The sequence below is a fragment of the Acartia tonsa genome, chromosome 12 (assembly GCF_053477335.1).
Source record: "Acartia tonsa isolate MP-2025a chromosome 12, ASM5347733v1, whole genome shotgun sequence".
Lineage (NCBI taxonomy): Eukaryota > Metazoa > Arthropoda > Copepoda > Calanoida > Acartiidae > Acartia > Acartia tonsa.
Genome location: NC_137271.1, coordinates 31,211,124 through 31,232,427, shown reverse-complemented (window position 1 = coordinate 31,232,427; position 21,304 = coordinate 31,211,124). Strand labels below are relative to the sequence as shown.

At 30.3% G+C, this 21,304-nt stretch overlaps 1 protein-coding gene and 1 long non-coding RNA gene across 2 annotated transcripts; both read left to right on the top strand.

Annotated features, from left to right (window-relative positions):
• The first annotated feature begins 7,335 nt into the window (after nt 1–7,335).
• Nucleotides 7,336–8,367, top strand: LOC145333301 (uncharacterized). The gene is made up of 4 exons (XR_013884482.1): nt 7,336–7,403; nt 7,808–7,855; nt 8,061–8,144; nt 8,354–8,367. It is a non-coding gene; the product is annotated as an uncharacterized LOC145333301 (long non-coding RNA).
• Nucleotides 8,368–14,932: 6,565 nt separating this feature from the next.
• LOC145333045 (uncharacterized) lies at nt 14,933–16,602 on the top strand. The gene is made up of 4 exons (XM_080178192.1): nt 14,933–15,037; nt 15,261–15,326; nt 15,775–15,887; nt 16,193–16,602. Exons 1-4 carry the CDS (start codon nt 14,971–14,973, stop codon nt 16,304–16,306), a joined length of 360 nt encoding a protein of 119 aa, XP_080034318.1. The 5' UTR covers nt 14,933–14,970; the 3' UTR covers nt 16,307–16,602.
• The last annotated feature ends 4,702 nt before the right edge of the window (nt 16,603–21,304 follow it).

The following is a 21,304-nucleotide window of genomic DNA, read 5'->3' as shown; positions in this document are numbered from 1 at the left end:
GTCGGATATATTAACACAGCCAATTCGCTACAAAACAGCAGAAAGCATTTTTCAAGTAGACGAAAAATCCAGCAAGTTATCTATATTATATGTCTATACTTATATATTCATTGTATTACTAATCCCTTTACCCCTTATTGAAAACCTCATCTTGTCGCAAACCAAGAAATTGTAAAATGTTTGAGTCAAATAAAAAAGTTATACAATATAGAGGAGTAGTTTTATAATATATATCGAATTTTTTTATTATTTTTTTCTATGTTACTAATTTTCGTGTTTTAAAACTTATATTATCCTTTAAAAAGTCATAAAGGCAACCAACTAGAATCCCCAATCTCCCAAAAATATTTATTAATATTGTTTAGTTTACAATAGATGAGAAAATGGTGAAAATAACCTATCCATCTAATTATCTATCTATCTATCAATCACTTAATTGTCAGGGAGGAAGGGGACATTGGTCTGTTTATTTCACTGGTCCCCAAAGTTTTATAATAACCTTTTATTTTATTATTGAATAATAAAACGTATAATAATAAATATTGCTTAATCCCTTCTGGGGCATAATTTAATTTTGATTGGTTGATTTATCCAGTTAAGTATCCAAACTTCTCAACCACTAATTTAATCTACATAAATGATAATTTTATTTATCATCATTGGGGATGTACACCAATTTATTGGCCATTGTCTTATACCTTTAGAACCCTGCTCAATTGTAACTGTTAGATGTGATATTTATGGTGCTCTCAATTTCCCATATTTTACCATTTTCTGACATACAATCAGGGATTAAGGTATAAATAATTTCCCATATATTAACATTTTCTGACATACAATCAGAGATTAAGGTATAAATAATTTCCCATATATCAACATTCTCTGACATACACTCAGGGATTAAGGTATAAATAATTTCCCATATATCAACATTCTCTGACATACACTCAGGGATTAAGGTATAAATAATTTCCCATATATTAACATTCTCTGACATACACTCAGGGATTAAGGTATAAATAATTTCCCATATATCAACATTCTCTGACATACACTCAGGGATTAAGGTATAAATAATTTCCCATATATCAACATTCTCTGACATACACTCAGGGATTAAGGTATAAATAATTTCCCATATATCAACATTCTCTGACATACACTCAGGGATTAAGGTATAAATAATTTCCCATATATCAACATTCTCTGACATACACTCAGGGATTAAGGTATAAATAATTTCCCATATATCAACATTCTCTGACATACACTCAAGGATTAAGGTATAAATAATTTCCCATATATCAACATTCTCTGACATACACTCAGGGATTAAGGTATAAATAATTTCCCATATATCAACATTCTCTGACATACACTCAGGGATTAAGGTATAAATAATTTCCCATATATCAACATTCTCTGACATACACTCAGGGATTAAGGTATAAATAATTTCCCATATATCAACATTCTCTGACATACACTCAGGGATTAAGGTATAAATAATTTCCCATATATCAACATTCTCTGACATACACTCAGGGATTAAGGTATAAATAATTTCCCATATATCAACATTCTCTGACATACACTCAAGGATTAAGGTATAAATAATTTCCCATATATCAACATTCTCTGACATACACTCAGGGATTAAGGTATAAATAATTTCCCATATATCAACATTCTCTGACATACACTCAGGGATTAAGGTATAAATAATTTCCCATATACCAACATTCTCTGACATACACTCAGGGATTAAGGTATAAATAATTTCCCATATACCAACATTCTCTGACATACACTCAGGGATTAAGGTATAAATAATTTCCCATATATCAACATTCTCTGACATACACTCAGGGATTAAGGTATAAATAATTTCCCATATATCAACATTCTCTGACATACACTCAGGGATTAAGGTATAAATAATTTCCCATATATCAACATTCTCTGACATACACTCAAGGATTAAGGTATAAATAATTTCCCATATATCAACATTCTCTGACATACACTCAGGGATTAAGGTATAAATAATTTCCCATATATCAACATTCTCTGACATACACTCAGGGATTAAGGTATAAATAATTTCCCATATACCAACATTCTCTGACATACACTCAGGGATTAAGGTATAAATAATTTCCCATATATCAACATTCTCTGACATACACTCAGGGATTAGGGTATAAATAATTTTCCATATATTAACATTTTCTGACATACACTCAGGGATTAAGGTATAAATAATTTCCCATATATCAACATTCTCTGACATACACTCAGGGATTAAGGTATAAATAATTTCCCATATATCAACATTCTCTGACATACACTCAGGGATTAAGGTATAAATAATTTCCCATATACCAACATTCTCTGACATACACTCAGGGATTAAGGTATAAATAATTTCCCATATATCAACATTCTCTGACATACACTCAGGGATTAGGGTATAAATAATTTTCCATATATTAACATTTTTTGACATACAATCAGGAATAAAGGTATAAATAATAAATGCATAAATATAGATGTATAATCATGACAACTACTTGGCCCAAGTGGCGGTGACCTTTTTCCTCTGCTAACAAATTTCTGTTTCTACTTTTGAAGCGACTGGTTGCGTATATATTTCCGACGATATCAGCTGATTTTAAAGATCCAATTCAAAATCGGAACAGGGTCCCAACCCCGTTGGTAGAGTTATATATAGCTCATGCCCAGGGGCGTCCAAGCTTTTTTATTTGGGAGAAGGTAAAATTTTGAAGAAAAAAAATTTTGGCACCCCCAAGCTCATTTTTTTTTTGGGGGGGGGGAATCTTTATTTCATAGAGGCATTTTTTTATTTGGAGGGGGGGGGGGTAAAAATTGAAAACCCAAAATTTTGGGGAGGGGGGGGGGGGTAATCACCCTTTTACCCCCCCCCCTTGGACGTCTATGCTCATGCCCCCTCTATTCTTTTACTTAAATTTAAAATTAAAACATAAAACTTCAAACTTTAAAATAAAAAATAAACTGTTTTCAAGAATCTTTTTAACAAAGTAAGTTATAAAGCATATGTTCAGTGGTCATAAAATGGAGAGGAAGAAAGAATTCTATGAAAAGTATAGAATTACAGAAAACTTTTATGGTATTTATTTACATACATATGACTTATGTAGCAGCCTTGGTAACTCTAAACTTAAGTTCTCTCTTTTCTTTATTTTAGATTCAGAATGAAAAAATTAGAGGTAAAACATTGTATAACTAAGATTTTTGTAAAATAGCCTAAAACCGACCAAGAGGAACTATGCATCTTACTTTCTCTCATTGCATTGTGCATGTGTAAATGTCCTATTGAATTGAAACTAAACAAGTAAGTAAGTACATATAAATTACATTAAATGATGTATACTTAATAGTACTCATGCAAAAACGTAAAATTTCTTCAAATAGCAAAATAATACTTTCATTTCAGAAGCAAAGGTATAAAAAACTTAAATATGTACATCCGTCTGTCTATCAACCATAACGGTTAGCAAAACTGAAATTGTTTGGCATTTTGCAAAAGACTTCATGAGCTTTACAACAAAATTGTCCTTTATAGTGATTTACTGACAAGGTTTGCTTAATCTTTAATGTTTTTTTTATCAAAAAGTGAATTTACTCTACAACTTATTCCAAGTAAACTTGCAATAACAAATAAACGTCGATCATTTATTGAAATGCAAGTATAAATTGCAACATCAATGTTCAATAGTAAATGCTTTCAGCGTAAACTAGTGCAAGTAATTTATATGGGATTTAGGCAATGGTAAGTTTCAGTTTTTATTATTATTTAAATCGTCATTTACACCTTCCTTTATAAATATTTTGAATAGCGCAGCAACTTAAAAAAATAGGTCTGATCTTTGCACGTAGGTCACTTTTTAGCTGCCAATTGAGACCAGGTGGAATGCTTAAATAAATGGCCTAAAGGAGAAATTGAAGTATTAGAATCTGCTAATTTTTTAAATATAAAACACCATCAAGACTAATTGGTGGCTTATAGGGGCCTGCCAAAGGATGTAGGTTAATTTTGAAAATCATTTTCTTTATATCATAATCTTTATTCTTGTGTTTGAGACTGATGTAATGCATAAAAGCAATAATACAAAATATATTTAACTATAGACAATCATATAACAATTTATGAATATTTTACGTATATACATTTATTTATTGTATACTTGTTTATGAGTTGTTATCTAATCATTTCCCCCAGAGCATTACAGACTGACAGACAGACAATGAGAATTATAGATTTGCTTATTGAAAATATTTATAACATAAATTACAAGAAACAAAGTAACAATTCTTATATAAAAGTAACAGGATGTCTGTGTGTCCCGAAACGCTGTATCGATATGGTTCTCCTTTAAATGTAGCTCCTCATACGTCCTGAAAAGGCTTCTAAATCGTCCATAGAAAAGAGTCAAATGCTTCAATTAGATCAATAATCTATAAAACAAAGTAGAACGATGTCTGTCTGTTTGTAACGAAGGATCTCCCTAACCGCTTAACCGATCGGGTTCTTCTTAACAAGGTAGCTTCTCATAGGACCCGGGAAAGTTTATAACTATTTTTGGGGTCGGTACCACCAAACCCTAAGAGAAATCGCCTCTAAAAAAAATTACCCCCCCACAAAATTTTTTTTCTAATCTAATTTTTTTTTAACTAAAATTAAAAATGGAGGGGGCTCAACTCACCAAACAAAACAAAAAAATTCCAATCCCCCCCCCCAAAATTTTTTACTTTTTCTTTTAAAATCTAAATTAAGAAATTGCGTTATCCAATTCAATTCCCCCCTCCTCAAGTGCCCCTAGAGGATTCTGGGGGAGAAGCCGCTAGTACATTAAATATTGTTAATACTGTTAATACCTGCTTATTTTAAAAATAAAACTATTTTGTTCAGTTTGAATTTATTTTTTTACGTTCAAAGAATGATTTATTTTACTTTATAGACATTTGTTAATTATTTAAATATTTGGTATTAATTAATAAGTCATTTGACTCATTTAAGGACAATTTTTATAAAATTGTTATTAATTATTAACTTAAATGACATCAATTTTGGGTAAAAGAACAAAATATATCAAAAAATGATATCTATATTATTGATTCTATTTATCAAAGAAATTAAAATGTATACAGGCCTATCATCGATCATTTGTATTATATGACGTCAATGTTGATAGGCACTTTAAACAGCTTGTTTTTGTTTTAATTGTGTGAATTTTTACAAACGTTCACACAATGCAATGTATAAAATATAGCTCCATTATTTTAAAATAAACTTCTATAGAAAGCTTACTTTCTATTTATAATTTTTTGTGTAATTGTTTTTTTAATAAAGCATTTTAATTTTGAGTACAGGCTTGTCAGATACTAAGCTACTGTAAAAAGTGTAGTTTTATTATTCGTTGGCTTATCATCATTGGGGAGTTATATAAAGATAATAGCCGTTGTCTTATCCCTTTAGAACCCTGTATGTATACCTACATACTTAATGTACTGCAAATGAATATTTGGTATTATCCTCTTAGAAATATTTTTTTTCAAGAACTATGAACTCTGGCGCGCGGCGCTCGGCATCCTTGCCTGCATGGCCGCAGCGCTCTGTCCCCTGGCCTGCCTAGCCGCAGCGCACGACACCAAAATAGTGGTTCTCTGCCAGAGTATGGATATAAGATTAGCTTTAAAATAAAATGACAGTCATTTTATGAAAATATCAGATCATTATTAATTCATTGTTTTCAAACTGGGCAAGTTTAATGAGTGACTTATATTCTGAAATTAACAAACAGTGAAACCTTTTCCAGTATGGCTTCGAAATTAATTAATATCCAGTTGATTAGAACTGGTTCCCAGCTATACCGAAAAATCATGTATAGCACCGAATTACAGACAATTTTCTACAAATATAAAAATTGAATTATACTACGTTTGTTAGCCTAGGCCTTCGGCCCCTCATGCTAACAAAACTAGTTATAATCTTTTAATTTTTCATTTCAATATCGATAAGGGTCAATAAATAACTATTCTATCAACTGCATAGATTATTTATTATCAAGGCACATAAATTTATGTATCCTAGATTTTAATTTGAAATTTTTTTGACAAACTCACTAAATTTCTATCGAATCGCAACAAACTGCACATATCTATAAAAATCTGTATTATCAACTGTTTTGTTTTGTTATATTAGATAATAAGCAAACTTTATCACTATTTAATATTTTTTCTTCTTGCTTGATAATTTATTTTTAAGAATAATGTTCCACGTCTCTCATCAAACTGGCCGAAGGTATTGATTTTTATTAGTTCGTTGTGTACTTTTATAGTATGTAAAGATAGCATTGAATGTACCATTTACAATTAAAACTAAACACTAACTATTGTGCCAATTAGTATCATAAAAAAATAATCATGAAAATAGAACAGTTAATTGTGATGCAGTAAGTTCAAGATAAAAATCTGCTTCTTTTAATTTGTTTTCTTAGAAAGAGATGAAAATTACAATTTTCTTGCTGTATTTATGTCAAGCAGTTAAATGATTAAACCCGGGATAAAAAGGATATTGTTCTTTAAAGATACAATTTTATATCAAGATCTCATTCCATGAAAATGGGATCTTGGACAAAGTAGCTTCGGACAAAGTAGCTTCAGACAAAGTAGCTTCGGACAAAGTAGCTTCAGGACAAAGCAGTCTCCACTGCACTGTTAATTAAGGTCATGGCTGCAACGCCCGGCCCCTTGGCCTGCCTAGCCGCGGGCGCTCGGCCCCCTTACCTAACCTAACAAAAAAATTGTAAAAACATTATTAAAAATTGTAAAAACAATATTAAAAGTTGTAAAAATCTATCAACCACTTTTTGAAAAATCCACTAAATTCTATATTATTAGTTGATGATATTTTTCTTAAATAAATGTTCTAAGGTTAGGTTAGGTTAGGTTATAGGCCAGGGGGCCGAGCGCCCGCGGCTAGGCAGGCCAGGGTCCGAGCACTGCAGCCATATTGGAGACTATTTTTTTAGGAAGCTACTTTTCTTAAGTAAATGTCCTGAAGCTACTTTGTCTGAAGCTACATTGTCCAAGATCCATGAAAATGTCCTTACAAAGAGAAATATCCCTTATTTTTTCCTATAATATGTTGAAACACATCATATTAGTATCACAATTACACAACTTTTTTTAAAAAATTAATGGCAATTCTAAGATTATTTTTTCCTGTAGTTTATTTAGAATATCTGTTTTAGAAGTAAAGTAGCACAATTTTTTTCTTTTTATAGATATTATAATGTTCAAACCAATATTGTATATATTATTATACTTTTTTCTCTGTACTCTAGTGGAGGTAAAAGGTAAAACCAGGGGCTGCTATTCAGCCAATTAACTCCAAATTAATTACAGAAAATCAAATATTTTGTTTGAGTAAAGTTGGAGTAAAACTTGTTTTTTGGTGTAAATGAATTTGAAATGGGTAAGGAGGGGGAAAGAAAGAAAGGCGTTGAGGGGAAATTTTCACTTATAATTGTTTGACAGAATCACATTCCCTTTTCCTGGCTAAAACCTAAATATAAATATTTTTTAATTATAGCTTTTTTATAACAAGAGGCTAAGTGTACATGTAAATTTTTACAATAGTGTTTACTTTGCATGTTGATTTTGATAGTTATAATAAAAATGAAGTCTTTCAAATTTTTGATAAACAATTTTAAAGTAAAATGTACTTTATTGCCCTTTATACTTAAATTATTTTTGCTAGGATTTGGTAGTTCATCTAAAGGTAGCTCTTCTGGAAGCAAAAATTCAGGTTATACATATAATGATTATTTAATACCTATATTTGCGACAAGTTTTGTTTAATATAATCTTCCAATTTTTAGCATTTACAAAACAGCCTGCTTAATTTTGAAGTAAAATGGACTTTATTGCCCTTTATACGTATACTTTTAAAATATTTTTCTTGAACATTTAGCTTACTTTGGAAGAAAATATGTTTAAATTATTTTTGCTAGGATGGTCATTTGGTAGTTCATCTAAGGGTTCATCTAAGGGTTCATCTAAAGGTGGCTCTTCTGGAGGCGAAGGCGAAAGTTCAGGTTATACATATAATGATTATTTAATACCTATATTTGCGACAACTTTTATTAGATATCATCTTCCAATTTTTTAGCATTTACAAAACGGCCTGCTTTATTGCTTCAAGATCCGTGTCAGATCTTTATATGAAATAAATGTCTATAATTGAGCTCAAGTTTTCAAAGCAATATGGGTTTAAAACTCATTCATTAGCAATTATTCTTTCCAGCTGATGTCCCCTGATGTAGTTCATGGTTTTAAAAGAAGATACTTTGACAACCAGTTGGCAAAAGGTCAACTAAACAAAACCATTATAAACATTTTTGTATTACTTTAATCATTAAAATACTAGAGGCTTCGCCCCTAGCCTCTAGGAGTTTTGCCCCAAGAGGTTTGATCAAACCAATTTTTTGTATTTTAGATTTAAAAGAAAAATTTTTAAAAAATATCTTTGGGGGGGGGGAATTTTTTTTTTTTGGGGGGGAAGTCGACCCCACTATTTTAATTTTAGTTTTAAAAAGAAGACTTTTCTTTTTTTTTTGGGGGGGGTTATTTTTGATTTTTGGATGGGGGTTGGGGGTGTCCCACCCGCCAAGAAAATAGTTATAAACCTTCCTGGGACTTATGAGAAGCTACCTGGTAAAGGAGAACCCGATCGGGTTCAGCGATTAACGCAATCCTTCACTACAAACAGACAAACAGACAGACATTGTTCTACTTTGTATTATAGATATCATGGGGCTCTTTGTTCAAGGATTAAAAAATAGCATAAACAATCCTAAATCTTTAAATAAAATACCCTAAAGTCACTCACTGACTTATGTGAAGCTTTGTTAAATTGGAGAACTCAATCGGTTCAGTATTTTTCTAAATATTAACCCTCGAAAAAGTATTTTTTTAGCATCTGCAGCCCATATTTCTCAATGAATTATTAAAAAATTTACATGTCCTTTTCTCTATAATTTTCCACATAAGTAGATATAAAAATATTTTTTTTCACATCAATTAACAGCCAAGATTTTTAAAGCCAAAGTTTGAAAAAAAGTACTGGAGAAACTGGATATTGCTTAATATTTCTTAGTTTTTTATTAGTATATTACTTTTTCTCAACCGGTTAAAAAACAAATAAGAAAGAAGAGCAAGTTTACAATTGACGTATTTTTTATTGCATTAAAAAACATTACTTTTACATATGAAAAACTACTCTTCAAATTTTACTGAATGCATTTTTCTTATAACCATTTTCCCTCAAATCTTATAATATCTCCTACTTATTAATATGACCTTAGATAAACCCCTCCCAAATTTATGCTCATAACCGTAAGGATTAGCGCCACCTTTACCAATAAATTTATGCCCAAATATCAAATTAATCTAAGGCACATAAAAATCATTTAAATTGTTAAATGTTTAATAAAAGTTTGTAGCTGTAACTTTTTGTTTTTTAACTTATTTTAATAAAATAAAAAGTGTTTGATTTCTGTTTATGTAAACTTTTGATCTACTACTATGTTTTATAGGATTTCTTTGTGTAAGGGTGTTTTTGCATATACACTATTCTAAAAATGCCTTTTAGAACAAGTGAAAAAAGTGCTTTCAGCATGAAATAAATTTCTTGGAAACATCTTTATATAAGTTTTATAAAAAGTATTGAAATTAAGAAGAAAACACGTAATTTCACTTTAAAAAAGCATTTTTCTTGAAAAGTTACTTTTTCCTCAGCCTCTTTTTCAAAACTTTAGCTCTAAAAATCTCAGCTGTTAACTGATGTAAAAAATATTCTTTTATCTACTTATGTGGAAATCTATAGAGAAAATAACATGTAAATTTTTTAATAATTCATTGAGAAATATTGGCTGTTGATGCTAAAACATACTTTTTCGAGGTTCAAACTGTATATCTTTAAATTATTACTTTCTTTAACAATCAAAATTCAACATTGGATTTTAAAGATTGTCCAGAAAATGCACCTTTTTAAAAATTCAAGTTACCAGGCTTGTTTAAAAAGTAGAAAAGTACCATTCATATCTTTAGAACCACCACATAGTCAACTTTTTAATAATATAAAAAACATATTTCTGTTGTTAGTAGCTATGTTGTAAAGTGTGAGGATGGTTGGAAAATACAATTTGCATATTTTATCAATTTAGATTGTTCCAACTGTAGTGGCGATGATGAAGATTGTGTTTGTGAATCCAAAGAGTCTTCTTGGCTAGGTGTTCTTGTTCTTGGAGTTCTTTTTCTAGCCGGAATAGCATTTCTAGTAAGCTCTTTGGATCCTTAAAATACAGTAACCGGGCCTATGTGTGTGAATGTTTGTAACAATGAATGGGACACCCCCAACCCCCTCAAAATCAAAAATCCCCCGACCAAAAAAAAAAAATTTTCCACCCCCAAATTCTTTTTTTACTTTTTCTTATAAAATCTAAAATAAGAAATTGGGTTATCAAATTTGACTTCCCCCTCCTCAAGTGCCCCTAGAGGCCTCTAGGGGCGTAGCCGCTAGTATTGTATAAAGAATATACAAAAAGGTTTGCTGTAAATTATATCAAAATGTCTGCACAATTGAAAAACCTTTGAAGGTAAACTATGGGGATCATGCAAATTTAACAAAATAGCTTTGAAATGGGTTAGGTTATTAAGGTTAATTATAGTTAATTTAGACTACTCTACAAATTGGTTAGACTAATGCAATCTTAATACCCCCACAGCAGGAGCAGAGGCTTGGGTGCAATCATTAGGTACAGCCTCATATGACTTTTCAAGGGTTATATTTGATTTGATGATATTTCAGGTTATAAAATGCAAGAAGAAATGTTGTAAGAAAGTAAAAGTTGAGGAAAATAAAAATAATATTGTTCAAGTTAAACCTGCTAATTAGGAATAGATTAGAATGACTAATTTGGGTGTTTTGCTAAAATTTTACAAAAGCTAAATTTCCTGAATTTCTACAGAAAAGAATAATATTTTTGTCATATTGACAAAACATATTTAACCCTTAACGCCCCCCCATCCGGTTTTTTCTATCTCATTTTCTGTGTGTGAAAGATAAAGAGCCCAAACTGCTTGACTTTTTAGGTATGGGTATGACACATAACTGAGAGTTGGAATTTTTTGAATATCTCCATCCTGGCGGGCACAGGATGCCAGTAAACCTGGCAGGGTCATCCAGGTAAAGAGCAAAAATATTTTTTTGACTAAAACAAAGCATTTTATCATACCAAAATTCTAAAAAATCCTCTAGTAGTACATCCTTATATGAAATACAGGTGTTCAAGTCACTTTCAGGTTCCAGGTATGATCCTGCAGGTCCTGATCCTCCAGGTCTCCAGAAATCTTTAAAAGGCTCCTGTGGCCGCAATTTTTGACTTAGAGACTTCAAATTTTAAACTTAAGCTTTTCTTACATGTCTACATATCGTATTAAAAATTCATGAAGATCCGCCACCGTTTTCCCGCCGACCGCCGACTGCGGCGGCTGGCAGCTGCCAAGTACAGCTGCGGCCGCTGAAATTTATATTTTGATATTTCTAATGTAAAGTTTACATAAAGATAAACATTTTCTGGAAAAAAAATTTTCTTCTAGCTTCAAAAATAAGAAAATTACAGCCGTTTGAAACTTTTAAATAAAAAAAGACCTAAAATCAAAGGTTGTTAAATAAAAGGGTGAAGGAAGCGAAAATTGACTTAGACTTATAAAAGGTCGGAAATTCATTATCAAACAGGGGACTTGCACAAAAAATTTAGCTCTCTAGCTTTAATAGGAACTGAGATAATTAGGGGGGGCGTTGAACGCCCCCCCCCCCCCCCCCCGACCGATTAAGGTGCGGCAAGGGGCCCGACTGTAAAGGGTTAATAATAATTCTATATCAATTTATGTATCCATTTCTCAATGAAAATTTTAATAACAAAATGTCTTTCATCTAAATCAAAACAGTACATGTTTTAAGTAAAAAAGCCAAATGTTTTCAAAAATTCATAATCATCTTAATATATTTGACATTTGAATTTTAAAGTTATTTTACATTATGAAAATATATAATATGTTTTAACTTTGTTTATTGATAGTTATAAAAGCTTGTACTATACATATAACTAAGGTTTGTCTGTCCATTGAACTATTTTTTACATAAATTTCATTTTATTTCTAGTTTCTGGTCTAAATTCACTCTACCTCATATATCTATCTGTCATATGCAAAAACTAAGTATTAGTTATCCTTTATAATCCTGGCATTGAGTGGTAGTGGGACATACATCACAGCATTGAAGAATAAAGTTCAGGTTATTTGTGTAGTACTAAACAATCACATGGCAGGATAAAAAAAATACTCCAGTCATTTATTTCATTTTTGGTTTGTAAATCAAAGTATGTAATTCAGTGACTGTTTTGGAATTTAAAAAAATTTCGATCCTGATTAGCAAGGGATGCCAGCACATCTTTTCGTCATCAAGGTAAAAAGCAAAAACTTTTTTACTTCAACATTTTATAGTAATTTGAAAAACAATTATATTAAAAACAGAAAATATTTTAAAAATAACATTAGATAATGTGGTTCAATCTTCTTACAAAAATAATTATCATAATCCAAGATGGCGTCAATACATGTAAGTAATATTTTCAAAACAAAAAATTAAAACTTGAATATCTTTTTTCACAGATTGAATTTCAAAAATCAGTCTGATAGTTTTTACAAAGTCAGGAAGATCTATTGAATGGAAAAGGTTTGAAACCGATAGAACAATTCTTTATACTAAAACATATTTTTTCTCACGTTTTTTGATAAAAATGATACCGGGGAAATAATTTAAATGTTCCCTCAGGGAAAAAACTGACTACCTTGGGGAAATAAATGACTACTTCAGAGAGAAAAAAAGAATATTTACATCCACTATTTAAGGGGTCATTTATGTGAGAATGAATTATTTAAATTCAAAGACATTTGTTAATTACTGAAATATTTGGTATTAATTGATAAGTCATTTGACTCGGATTTAGAGATAATTTGTATAAAATTGAAATTAATTATTAACCTAAATGACAATTTTTGGGGGTAAAAGAACAATATGTGTTATAAATATTTATAGCTCTTTTAATGATTTTATTTATGAAAAAAATTGTTTGCGATAGTTAATGTAGATTAGAATTGGTGGTTAAAACGATTGAACACTCAACTTAATAAACAAACCAATTGAATTTAAGTAGAAGTCTCTAAAGTTGTTAAGCCAACGAATGAGAAACCGTTATTGTAAAACTTAGGGGACTATTGTAATAAACAGCTCATTGTCCCCTCTATCTCTGACTTTAGGACTTTGGTTACATTGTTAATATCAATAACAGCATATTGATGATATATCAGCCATGATCACTGTTTGTATCCATTACCTCAGGCTCAAGTTGACTAAAAGCTAAACAAAACATCATAAATTCATTCCTTTTTCTATATAAACCAAATGTTTACGTTATAGAAAAAAGGAACTAAACTTTTAAAAAGATTTACAAACTGATCTTTTTTATGATTTTACATTTAAGGGTGTTCACACAATCTATACAATGTAGCTCCATTGTTTTAAAATGATACAGTTAGTAAATTTAAGGTTGACTTACTTCTTATATTTAAGTTTTTGTGAAATAGGGCTTTTTTATTTTAATAAAAGTATAGGCCTGTTGGATACTAAGCTTCTGTAAAAGAGTAGTTTTCCTAAATGTGGGCTTATCATCATTGGGGACTTTTAACAATTTAACAGATCTTGTCTTATCTCTTTAGAGTTTAGATCATTATATATACCTATACTTCAAATGAATATTTTTTATAAATCCTAAGAAACTATCAGAAGAATGTGAAAATAAGGTTAGTTTTTTAAAAATATGGATGCAATTTAAAAAAAACACCTGCAAATCATTATTAATTCATTGTTTTGATACTAAGCAAGTTCAATGAGTGACATATGTTCTAAAAAACAAAAAAAATATGACGGAAAGCTGACTAGAGGCCTCTAGGGGCGTAGCCGCTAGTAAATAACTATTGTATCAAGTTCATAAATTATATACTACCGAGGCACCTGATTTGATGAAGCATTCAAAGACTCATAGATTTTACGTGGAATAAACCATAGCCAAACTTACTAAATTTTCAAATCGCAACAAACTGAACATATATTAGAAAATTTTTTAGTTTAGTCATATTAGATAGTCAGCAAACTTTAGCATTATTTAATATTTTAGTTTCTTGCCTGATTATTTATCTTTTAAGAATAATGTTCCACGTCAATGTTAAACTGACCAAAAATATTGATTTTTAATAGTTCCTTGTATACTTTTGCAGAATAAGTATGTAAAAAAAATGATTTTAATGTATCATTTAAACTGAAGTGAAAATTTACAACAAGGACTACTGTGTCAAATAAATCGTGAAAATAGAACAAATAATTGTAATACAGAAAAATATAAAACATTTTTTTGATTCTAATTAAATTTCTTTATTTCTTTATATTGATGATTTGCTACTAAATGATTGTAAGGCAAATATGTTTCTTGCTTTACTTTATACTTATTTCAAGCTGTGAAATGATTAAACACGGGATAACAAGGATATTGCTCTTAAAGATACAATTTCATGACAAGATTTTCTTCTATGAAAATGGCCTTACAAAGACAAATATTCCTCATTTTTTCAATAGTAAATTTATAAACATCATTTTAGAATGTTATTGAAAAACTTTTTTTATGTAAATGAATCAAATAGGCCATTCTTATTCAAGTTTATAGTAAAATGGGAATTTTTTGATCTAGGTTTTTTAGAAGAACTTCTTTAAAAAGTATTTTTTTTCTTTTTAGAGATATTACTATGTTTAAGCTAAGTAGTATATTATTATGTTTTTATCTCTATTCTCTAGTGGAGGCAAAAATAAAAGGTAAAACCAAAATTTGAATTTTTTTTGTTTATTGATAAAATTCCATAATTTATAGTTATATTAAATAGTTTTGATAAAAAAATTTTCTAGTATAATGAACTATATTGCCCTAAATACTTTTAATACTTACTTTAAATACTTTTTTTTTTATACATTTAAAAATATTTTTCTGGAACATTTTGCTTTCTCTTGAAGAAAATATATTTAGAATAATTTTTTCTAGGATCTGGTAGTTCATCTAAAGGTTCATCTAGTGGTAGCTCTTCTGGAGGTGGAGGCAGTAGTTCAGGTTTAACATATAATAATTATTTACTAATGTTTGTAATTATTCTTAACAGCTGATATACCTCGGTATAGTAGATGGTTTAAAAGCTAGCTACTCTGACAAACAGTTAGCAAAAGGTTAACTAAACGAAAGTAAAGGATTAAAAATAGCATAAAACAATCCTAATTTTTAAAAATAAAATAGCTGAAAATCACCCACTAACTTATGTGAAGCTTCCTTAAATTGGAGGACTCAATCGGTTCAGTATTCTTCTAAATCTTAATCTTGAGACACAAAAACTGTTTTATATTATAGGATATATGTATATCTTTAAATTATTACTTTCTTTCACAATTAAAACTCAACATTGGAGCTTAAAGGGTGTTCAGAAAATGCACCTTTATTAAAAAAATTAAGTTGCCAGTAAGTAAGGAAGGTTGGAAAATGCAATTTGCATATTTCATCAATTTAGATTGTTCCAACTGTAGTGCTGAAGATGAAGATTGTATTTGTGAATACAATGAGTTTACTTGGAAAAATGGTCTTGTTCTTGGATTGGTTGGTCTATCTGTAATAATATTTCTAGTGAGCACTTTGTATACATGAAAAATAGGCTTAAATCTATCTGTCCCTCTGAAACTAAGATTTTTAAAATTATGACTCCAATATTTATTGATTAGAACCATGTTACCACCCCCTTTTTAATGCTATAAAATTTTGTTGTCAATGTTAATGAGATGTAGAGATTTGGTTACTGCATTTGTATGCCCACTGAAGAGGCTAGTTGCACGGTGCAATCAGTATGTTATATTTGAATAAAATACTAATGGTCCCATTTTGAGACATTTATAAACTTTATTTTTGAATTAATAATACACAAATTATTTCAGGTTATAAAATTTTGTTTCTGCAAGAAGAGATGTTCTAAGAAAGTAGAAGATGAAGAAAATACGGATGGTATTGTTCAAGTTAAACCTGCTAATGATGAAGAAAATAAAGACTAATTTGGGAATTCTTCTAAAAGTTAGCAAAATAAAATTTCATAAAATTTAGCAGAAAAAAAAACAATATTTTTTTCATATTAAGAAACCATAATTAATAATTATTCTAAATCAATTCACGTCTCTATTTCCCAAAGAAAATTTTAATAACAAAAGGTCTTTCATTTAACTCAAAAGATTACATGTATTTATGTAAAATTGCCAAATATTTTTTAAAATTTAACATCATCTTAGTGTATTTGACTTATTGAATTATAAAGTTATTTTTACATTATAAAAATATATAATATATTTTAACTATGTGTATTTATATTTAAGAAAGCTTGTAGTATTCATAATACATATGAATAAGGTTTGTTTGTCCAAGAAACTAATAATTTTTTTAAAAATTTTATTTTTAGTTCTTAGTCCAAATTCACTCTACCAATGAGTATATCTCATATGCAAAAATATAGACTATAAACTAAATAGTGTATTCTTTATTCCTGGCATTTAGTTCTATTGGGACAAAAGGAACAGCTTGTAAGAGGAAATTTTAGGCTATTTATTCTGTTAGGACATTTTTGGTGTGTAAAAAGGATGTAATTCAGTGACTTTTTTAGAATTAAAAAAAAATTACAATCTTGGTGGGAGCAGTATATCGCCAGAGTTTGCTAACTTATCCAGGTTCAGTGCAAAAATATATTTTTGACTTTTACAATCCATATTAATTCAAAAAAAACGTTAAGATGGTAAACATTTTTTTAGAAAAAAAACCTAAGAGTTAATGTTTTGTTTATACAAAATATACATTCAGGCTGTAAAGGTGGTAGGGGTAAAAAAGAAATAAATTTCTCCACAAATAAATTTTTCTGATGGGTGTTGATCCCTTACATCCATTGTCATTTTAAATGAATACAATTTAAATTACTTATTATCAAACAAATATATAAAAAATTCTTTATTCTTTTCATACTTTATAAAAAAAATAAGATAATTTAATATAAGTTAAGTCTTTATGGTAAAAACAATGAAACCTTGAAAAAAACCTAAACTTTGTTTGGGTGAGGTGTGATATAGAAAATAGATAGAGAAATGCAACAATTTAAAACTTGAATGTGCATCTTGTCAATATATTATTTTTAACAAACATTTTTAGGTCACCTAAAGAATTTGTGTGTATGTGTCTATTTCAAGTTACTGAAATTACATTTTGTTTCTATTTATGATTTAGAACAACTACTATGTTCAATGTGTATTATGTTTTTGAAAGTATAACATGTATTTTTTTAATCTTTGCGCAAATATTATCTATAATACAAAGTAGAATGATGTCTGCCTGTCCGTCGGTCTGTCTATCTGTCCGTCTGTCTGTCTATCTGTCCGTCTATCTGCCCGTCTGTCCCTTAAGATCTCGGTAACCACTGAACCAATCGGATTTTACTCTTCAGGGAATATACCTACTTGTCCTGTGGTGGCTTTAGGCTATTTTCTTGGGGGGGGGGGGGGTTGGGAAACTCCCAACCCCCCAAAAAACCAAAAAATCCCACTGAATTTAGCGAATTTCGCGAATTCGTTATTTAATCGCGAAAATTTGTTTTTCCTGCTGGGTAGGTGCGAAAATTTTCGATCCATTTGCATTATTTTCTGCTGGGTAGGTAATAGAAGATGTAATTATACATCTTGGGGCAAAGCCCCTAGAGGCTAGGGGCGAAGCCGCTAGTATCTTAAAAAAGACGAGATTAGTAATTAAATTGCTGGATCAATAAAGTAGTGGGCTAACCTAGGGAGGAGGGGGACAAAGTTTTATAATAAGGTTTTCTTCTTCATAGGCTTAACAACTTCAGGATCTTTTATTGAATTTTTATAATTATCATTTTTTTTTATTTTTTTTTTATTGATCATAATAAAACATTCACCTCCAAAGAAATTTTTAATTCCATTATTTCAAAAAAAAGCATTCTGAAATTATAATCTATCTATAATATAAAGTAGTACGATGTCTGTCTGTCTGTCTGAAGCTTAAGATCTCAGTAACCACTGAACCGATTGGGCTCTACTCTTCAGGAAATATAACTACTGGTCCTGTGATGGTTTAAGCTATTTTCTAGAGGCTAGGGGCGAAGCCGCTAGTAATGTAAATATTGTTTGGAATTTTTCATAGATTAACAAGGAAAAAAAGAAAGATTATGAGGAAATGCACATAAACGGGATATGATTCAAATGAATTAAAATCCCTGAATATATATATTCATAATCCTGTCCTGTACCGTGGGGAATAGAACAAAATTATTTCCTGATTTCTACACATATAATGTTATTGCATGGTGTCTTACAAAAATATTGGTTATCTTCAGAATAGTAGCTTGTATATAGCTAGGTTCTTTGCCCGTATGTCCGTCAGTTCGTCTGCCTTTTATTGATATTTAATTTGTTAAAGATGTCTTCAGACATAGACGTCCAAGGTTTGGAGCAAAGCTTTTTTAATCCCCTTAAACTTTGGAAACCCTTATTTACCAACCTAAAAATATTTTACAAATTACATTATAATACCCCCTTAAACCTTTCAAACCAACCTTTTTACCCTGTGAGAAGCTATCATGTAAAGGAAAACCATATCGTTTAAGTCGTTACACACACACATTCCAACTAAATTTAAAGACTGGCTGTTCATATTAACAATACCTTTTTGATTTGGTTAAGACATTTTAAAATTTTTTTTTGTGACATCCCATAAACATTGTTCTTAGATTACACCACAATAAAGATACATATTTATATAGATGTATATATATTTATATGAATGTATATATATTAGATGTAATTAATATTGTACCTATCACACACCAATAGGGGGAGGGATATTACATCATAACAAAAACAAACCTACTCTTTTTAGAATGGTCCTCTTTCGTAATAAAAAAAGGCTAAAATACACACAATTATAACATAATTTGCAATGGTAAATATAATGAAAAAATGCAATTATTTTCATAAGAAGCGCAGAAACAATAAAAGGACAATTGTTTAATATTCATTAATTTTTATGTTTAAAGAAGAGGTACAGCATTGTCTCTGAAACTAATAATTGACTGTAATTTAATTTAAATATTAATTATAATGTTTCATTCAAGTAACATTTATGGTTTATATCGACTAGCATGTCGACATATTATTTTTTTATATGGCACCATTGATTATCATTCATGTCATAGGAGGATTACAGCTATAATACAAAGTAGAATGATGTCTGTCTGTCTGTCTGACCGTCTGTCTGTCCGTCTATCCGTCCGTCTGTCTGTCTGTCCGTCCGACCCTTAAGTTCTCGGTAACCACTGAACCGATCGGATTCTACTCTTCAGGGTATATACCTATTGGTCCTGTGGTAGTTTTAAGCTATTTTCTTAGGGGGTAAGACACTCCCCCCCCAAAGAATGAAAATTCCCCCCCCCCCCCAAAAAAAAAAAAAAAAAAAAATTCTTGGGAACACATTTAACCAAGCACCATGCAGTAGTACTTTATTTTTTTTAATTATCCTTTAGGGCAAAGCCCCTAGAGGCTAGGGGCGAAGCCGCTAGTAGGCTATATAGTATCTGCATTTTACCTTTGTTAATGTGACACATAAATTTTTTTTACAGTGTAATAAAAGTAACAAGACGTCTATGTGTCTGTCTGTTATAACCACTGAACCTATATGGTTCTCCTTTACAGTATAGGTTCTTATTGTTCTAGGAAAAGTTTAAAACTGTTTTGGTAATGATATCTCCACACTTAAATGACCCCCTTTTGAAAAGGTTTTAAGAGGAGCAAAATATGATTTTAAAGACTGGCAGTTGGTCAGTTATAGTTTCATAGTTATAGAGTAGCAGCACTAATTGTATGTGATCTAAATAACTCATGTTTAATGTAACATTATCAAGGATTTATTGGTATACCATACAATCAATTACATTGCATTCTCTTTTATATACTGGGATAGAACAATGCAATATAAAAGTCAATTGTTAGATAGATTCAAAAAAGAAATGGGTATAGTCCCTTTCGTGGCGTGCGTCGTATTTTTAAAATGGCCTTTGTTATGTTATTTTGGGTTAGGTTAGTTACATTGGGTTAGGTGATTGCCCCGCAGGGTTAGGGAATTGGCCCCGAAGAGTTAGAGCCCACCGCAGTGGCTAGAAATAGGAGAAAAGCTACTGTGAAAATACGAAGAAACGCTCATCAAGGGGCGTTTCCACGAAAGGGACTATACAATTAATATGCAAAAATGCAAAAGGTATTCAAAGAATTAATTTTAAACTGAAAATAAAATAGCCTGAAACTGTCCTGGTGTCTATCTGAAGATTTCCTCAAATGTAGAATCCAACTGGTTAGCGAGATCTTAAAGGACGAACAAAAAAAAATAAGTATAGGATATAGAAGTAATTCTATTATTATTAGTAGTAAGTTTTTTTGTCTGTAACCTAATATATCAATAACTACTGAACTGATTTTAAGCTTGATTCAAATCGGTCTTTGGATGGTTTAAAGCTATTTTTCTGCCATTTCTTACCACTCTAAATACCAAGCTACTAGATGCAAGGGGGCATCCTCTATTACTTATATAAGGTATTAAGGCTAACTTGTTTGTTCTTTGGGATTTTGATAAACACTAATTAGATCGAGTTATCAATATTAAAGCCGCATCGCATATTCCAATTTTCAAATTAAAGTTTTGGGATTGTTTATTTTAGGTCTTAGCCGCTAGATGCTAGCGTCTGAGCCAATTTTCAGAGAGGAATGGGACATTGAGCTGTTTATTACACTAGACCCGAAAGTTTTCATATTCGTTTGCATAACAACTTTGGGGACTTTTATTGAATTTTGATTGGGGCAATTTTGTTTATCATCATTGGGGATGTACATCAATTTAACGGCCATCGTCTAAACCCTTAAGATCAAAGGCAAATATAACGTATATGAAGGATGTATATTGTTTTTTTTTGTTCCTATACAGTTAGCTAGTAATATTTACTTGTGTTACTG

Bases quoted from the DNA above. Each gene is read 5' to 3' on its own strand.
- LOC145333045 (XM_080178192.1), top strand. From the start codon at position 14,971: ATGTTTAAGCTAAGTAGTATATTATTATGTTTTTATCTCTATTCTCTA. The intron at 15,038-15,260 runs GTAAAACCAAAA...AATTTTTTCTAG, and splicing joins AGTGGAGGCAAAAATAAAAG to GATCTGGTAGTTCATCTAAA. The intron at 15,888-16,192 runs GTGAGCACTTTG...AAATTATTTCAG, and splicing joins TATCTGTAATAATATTTCTA to GTTATAAAATTTTGTTTCTG.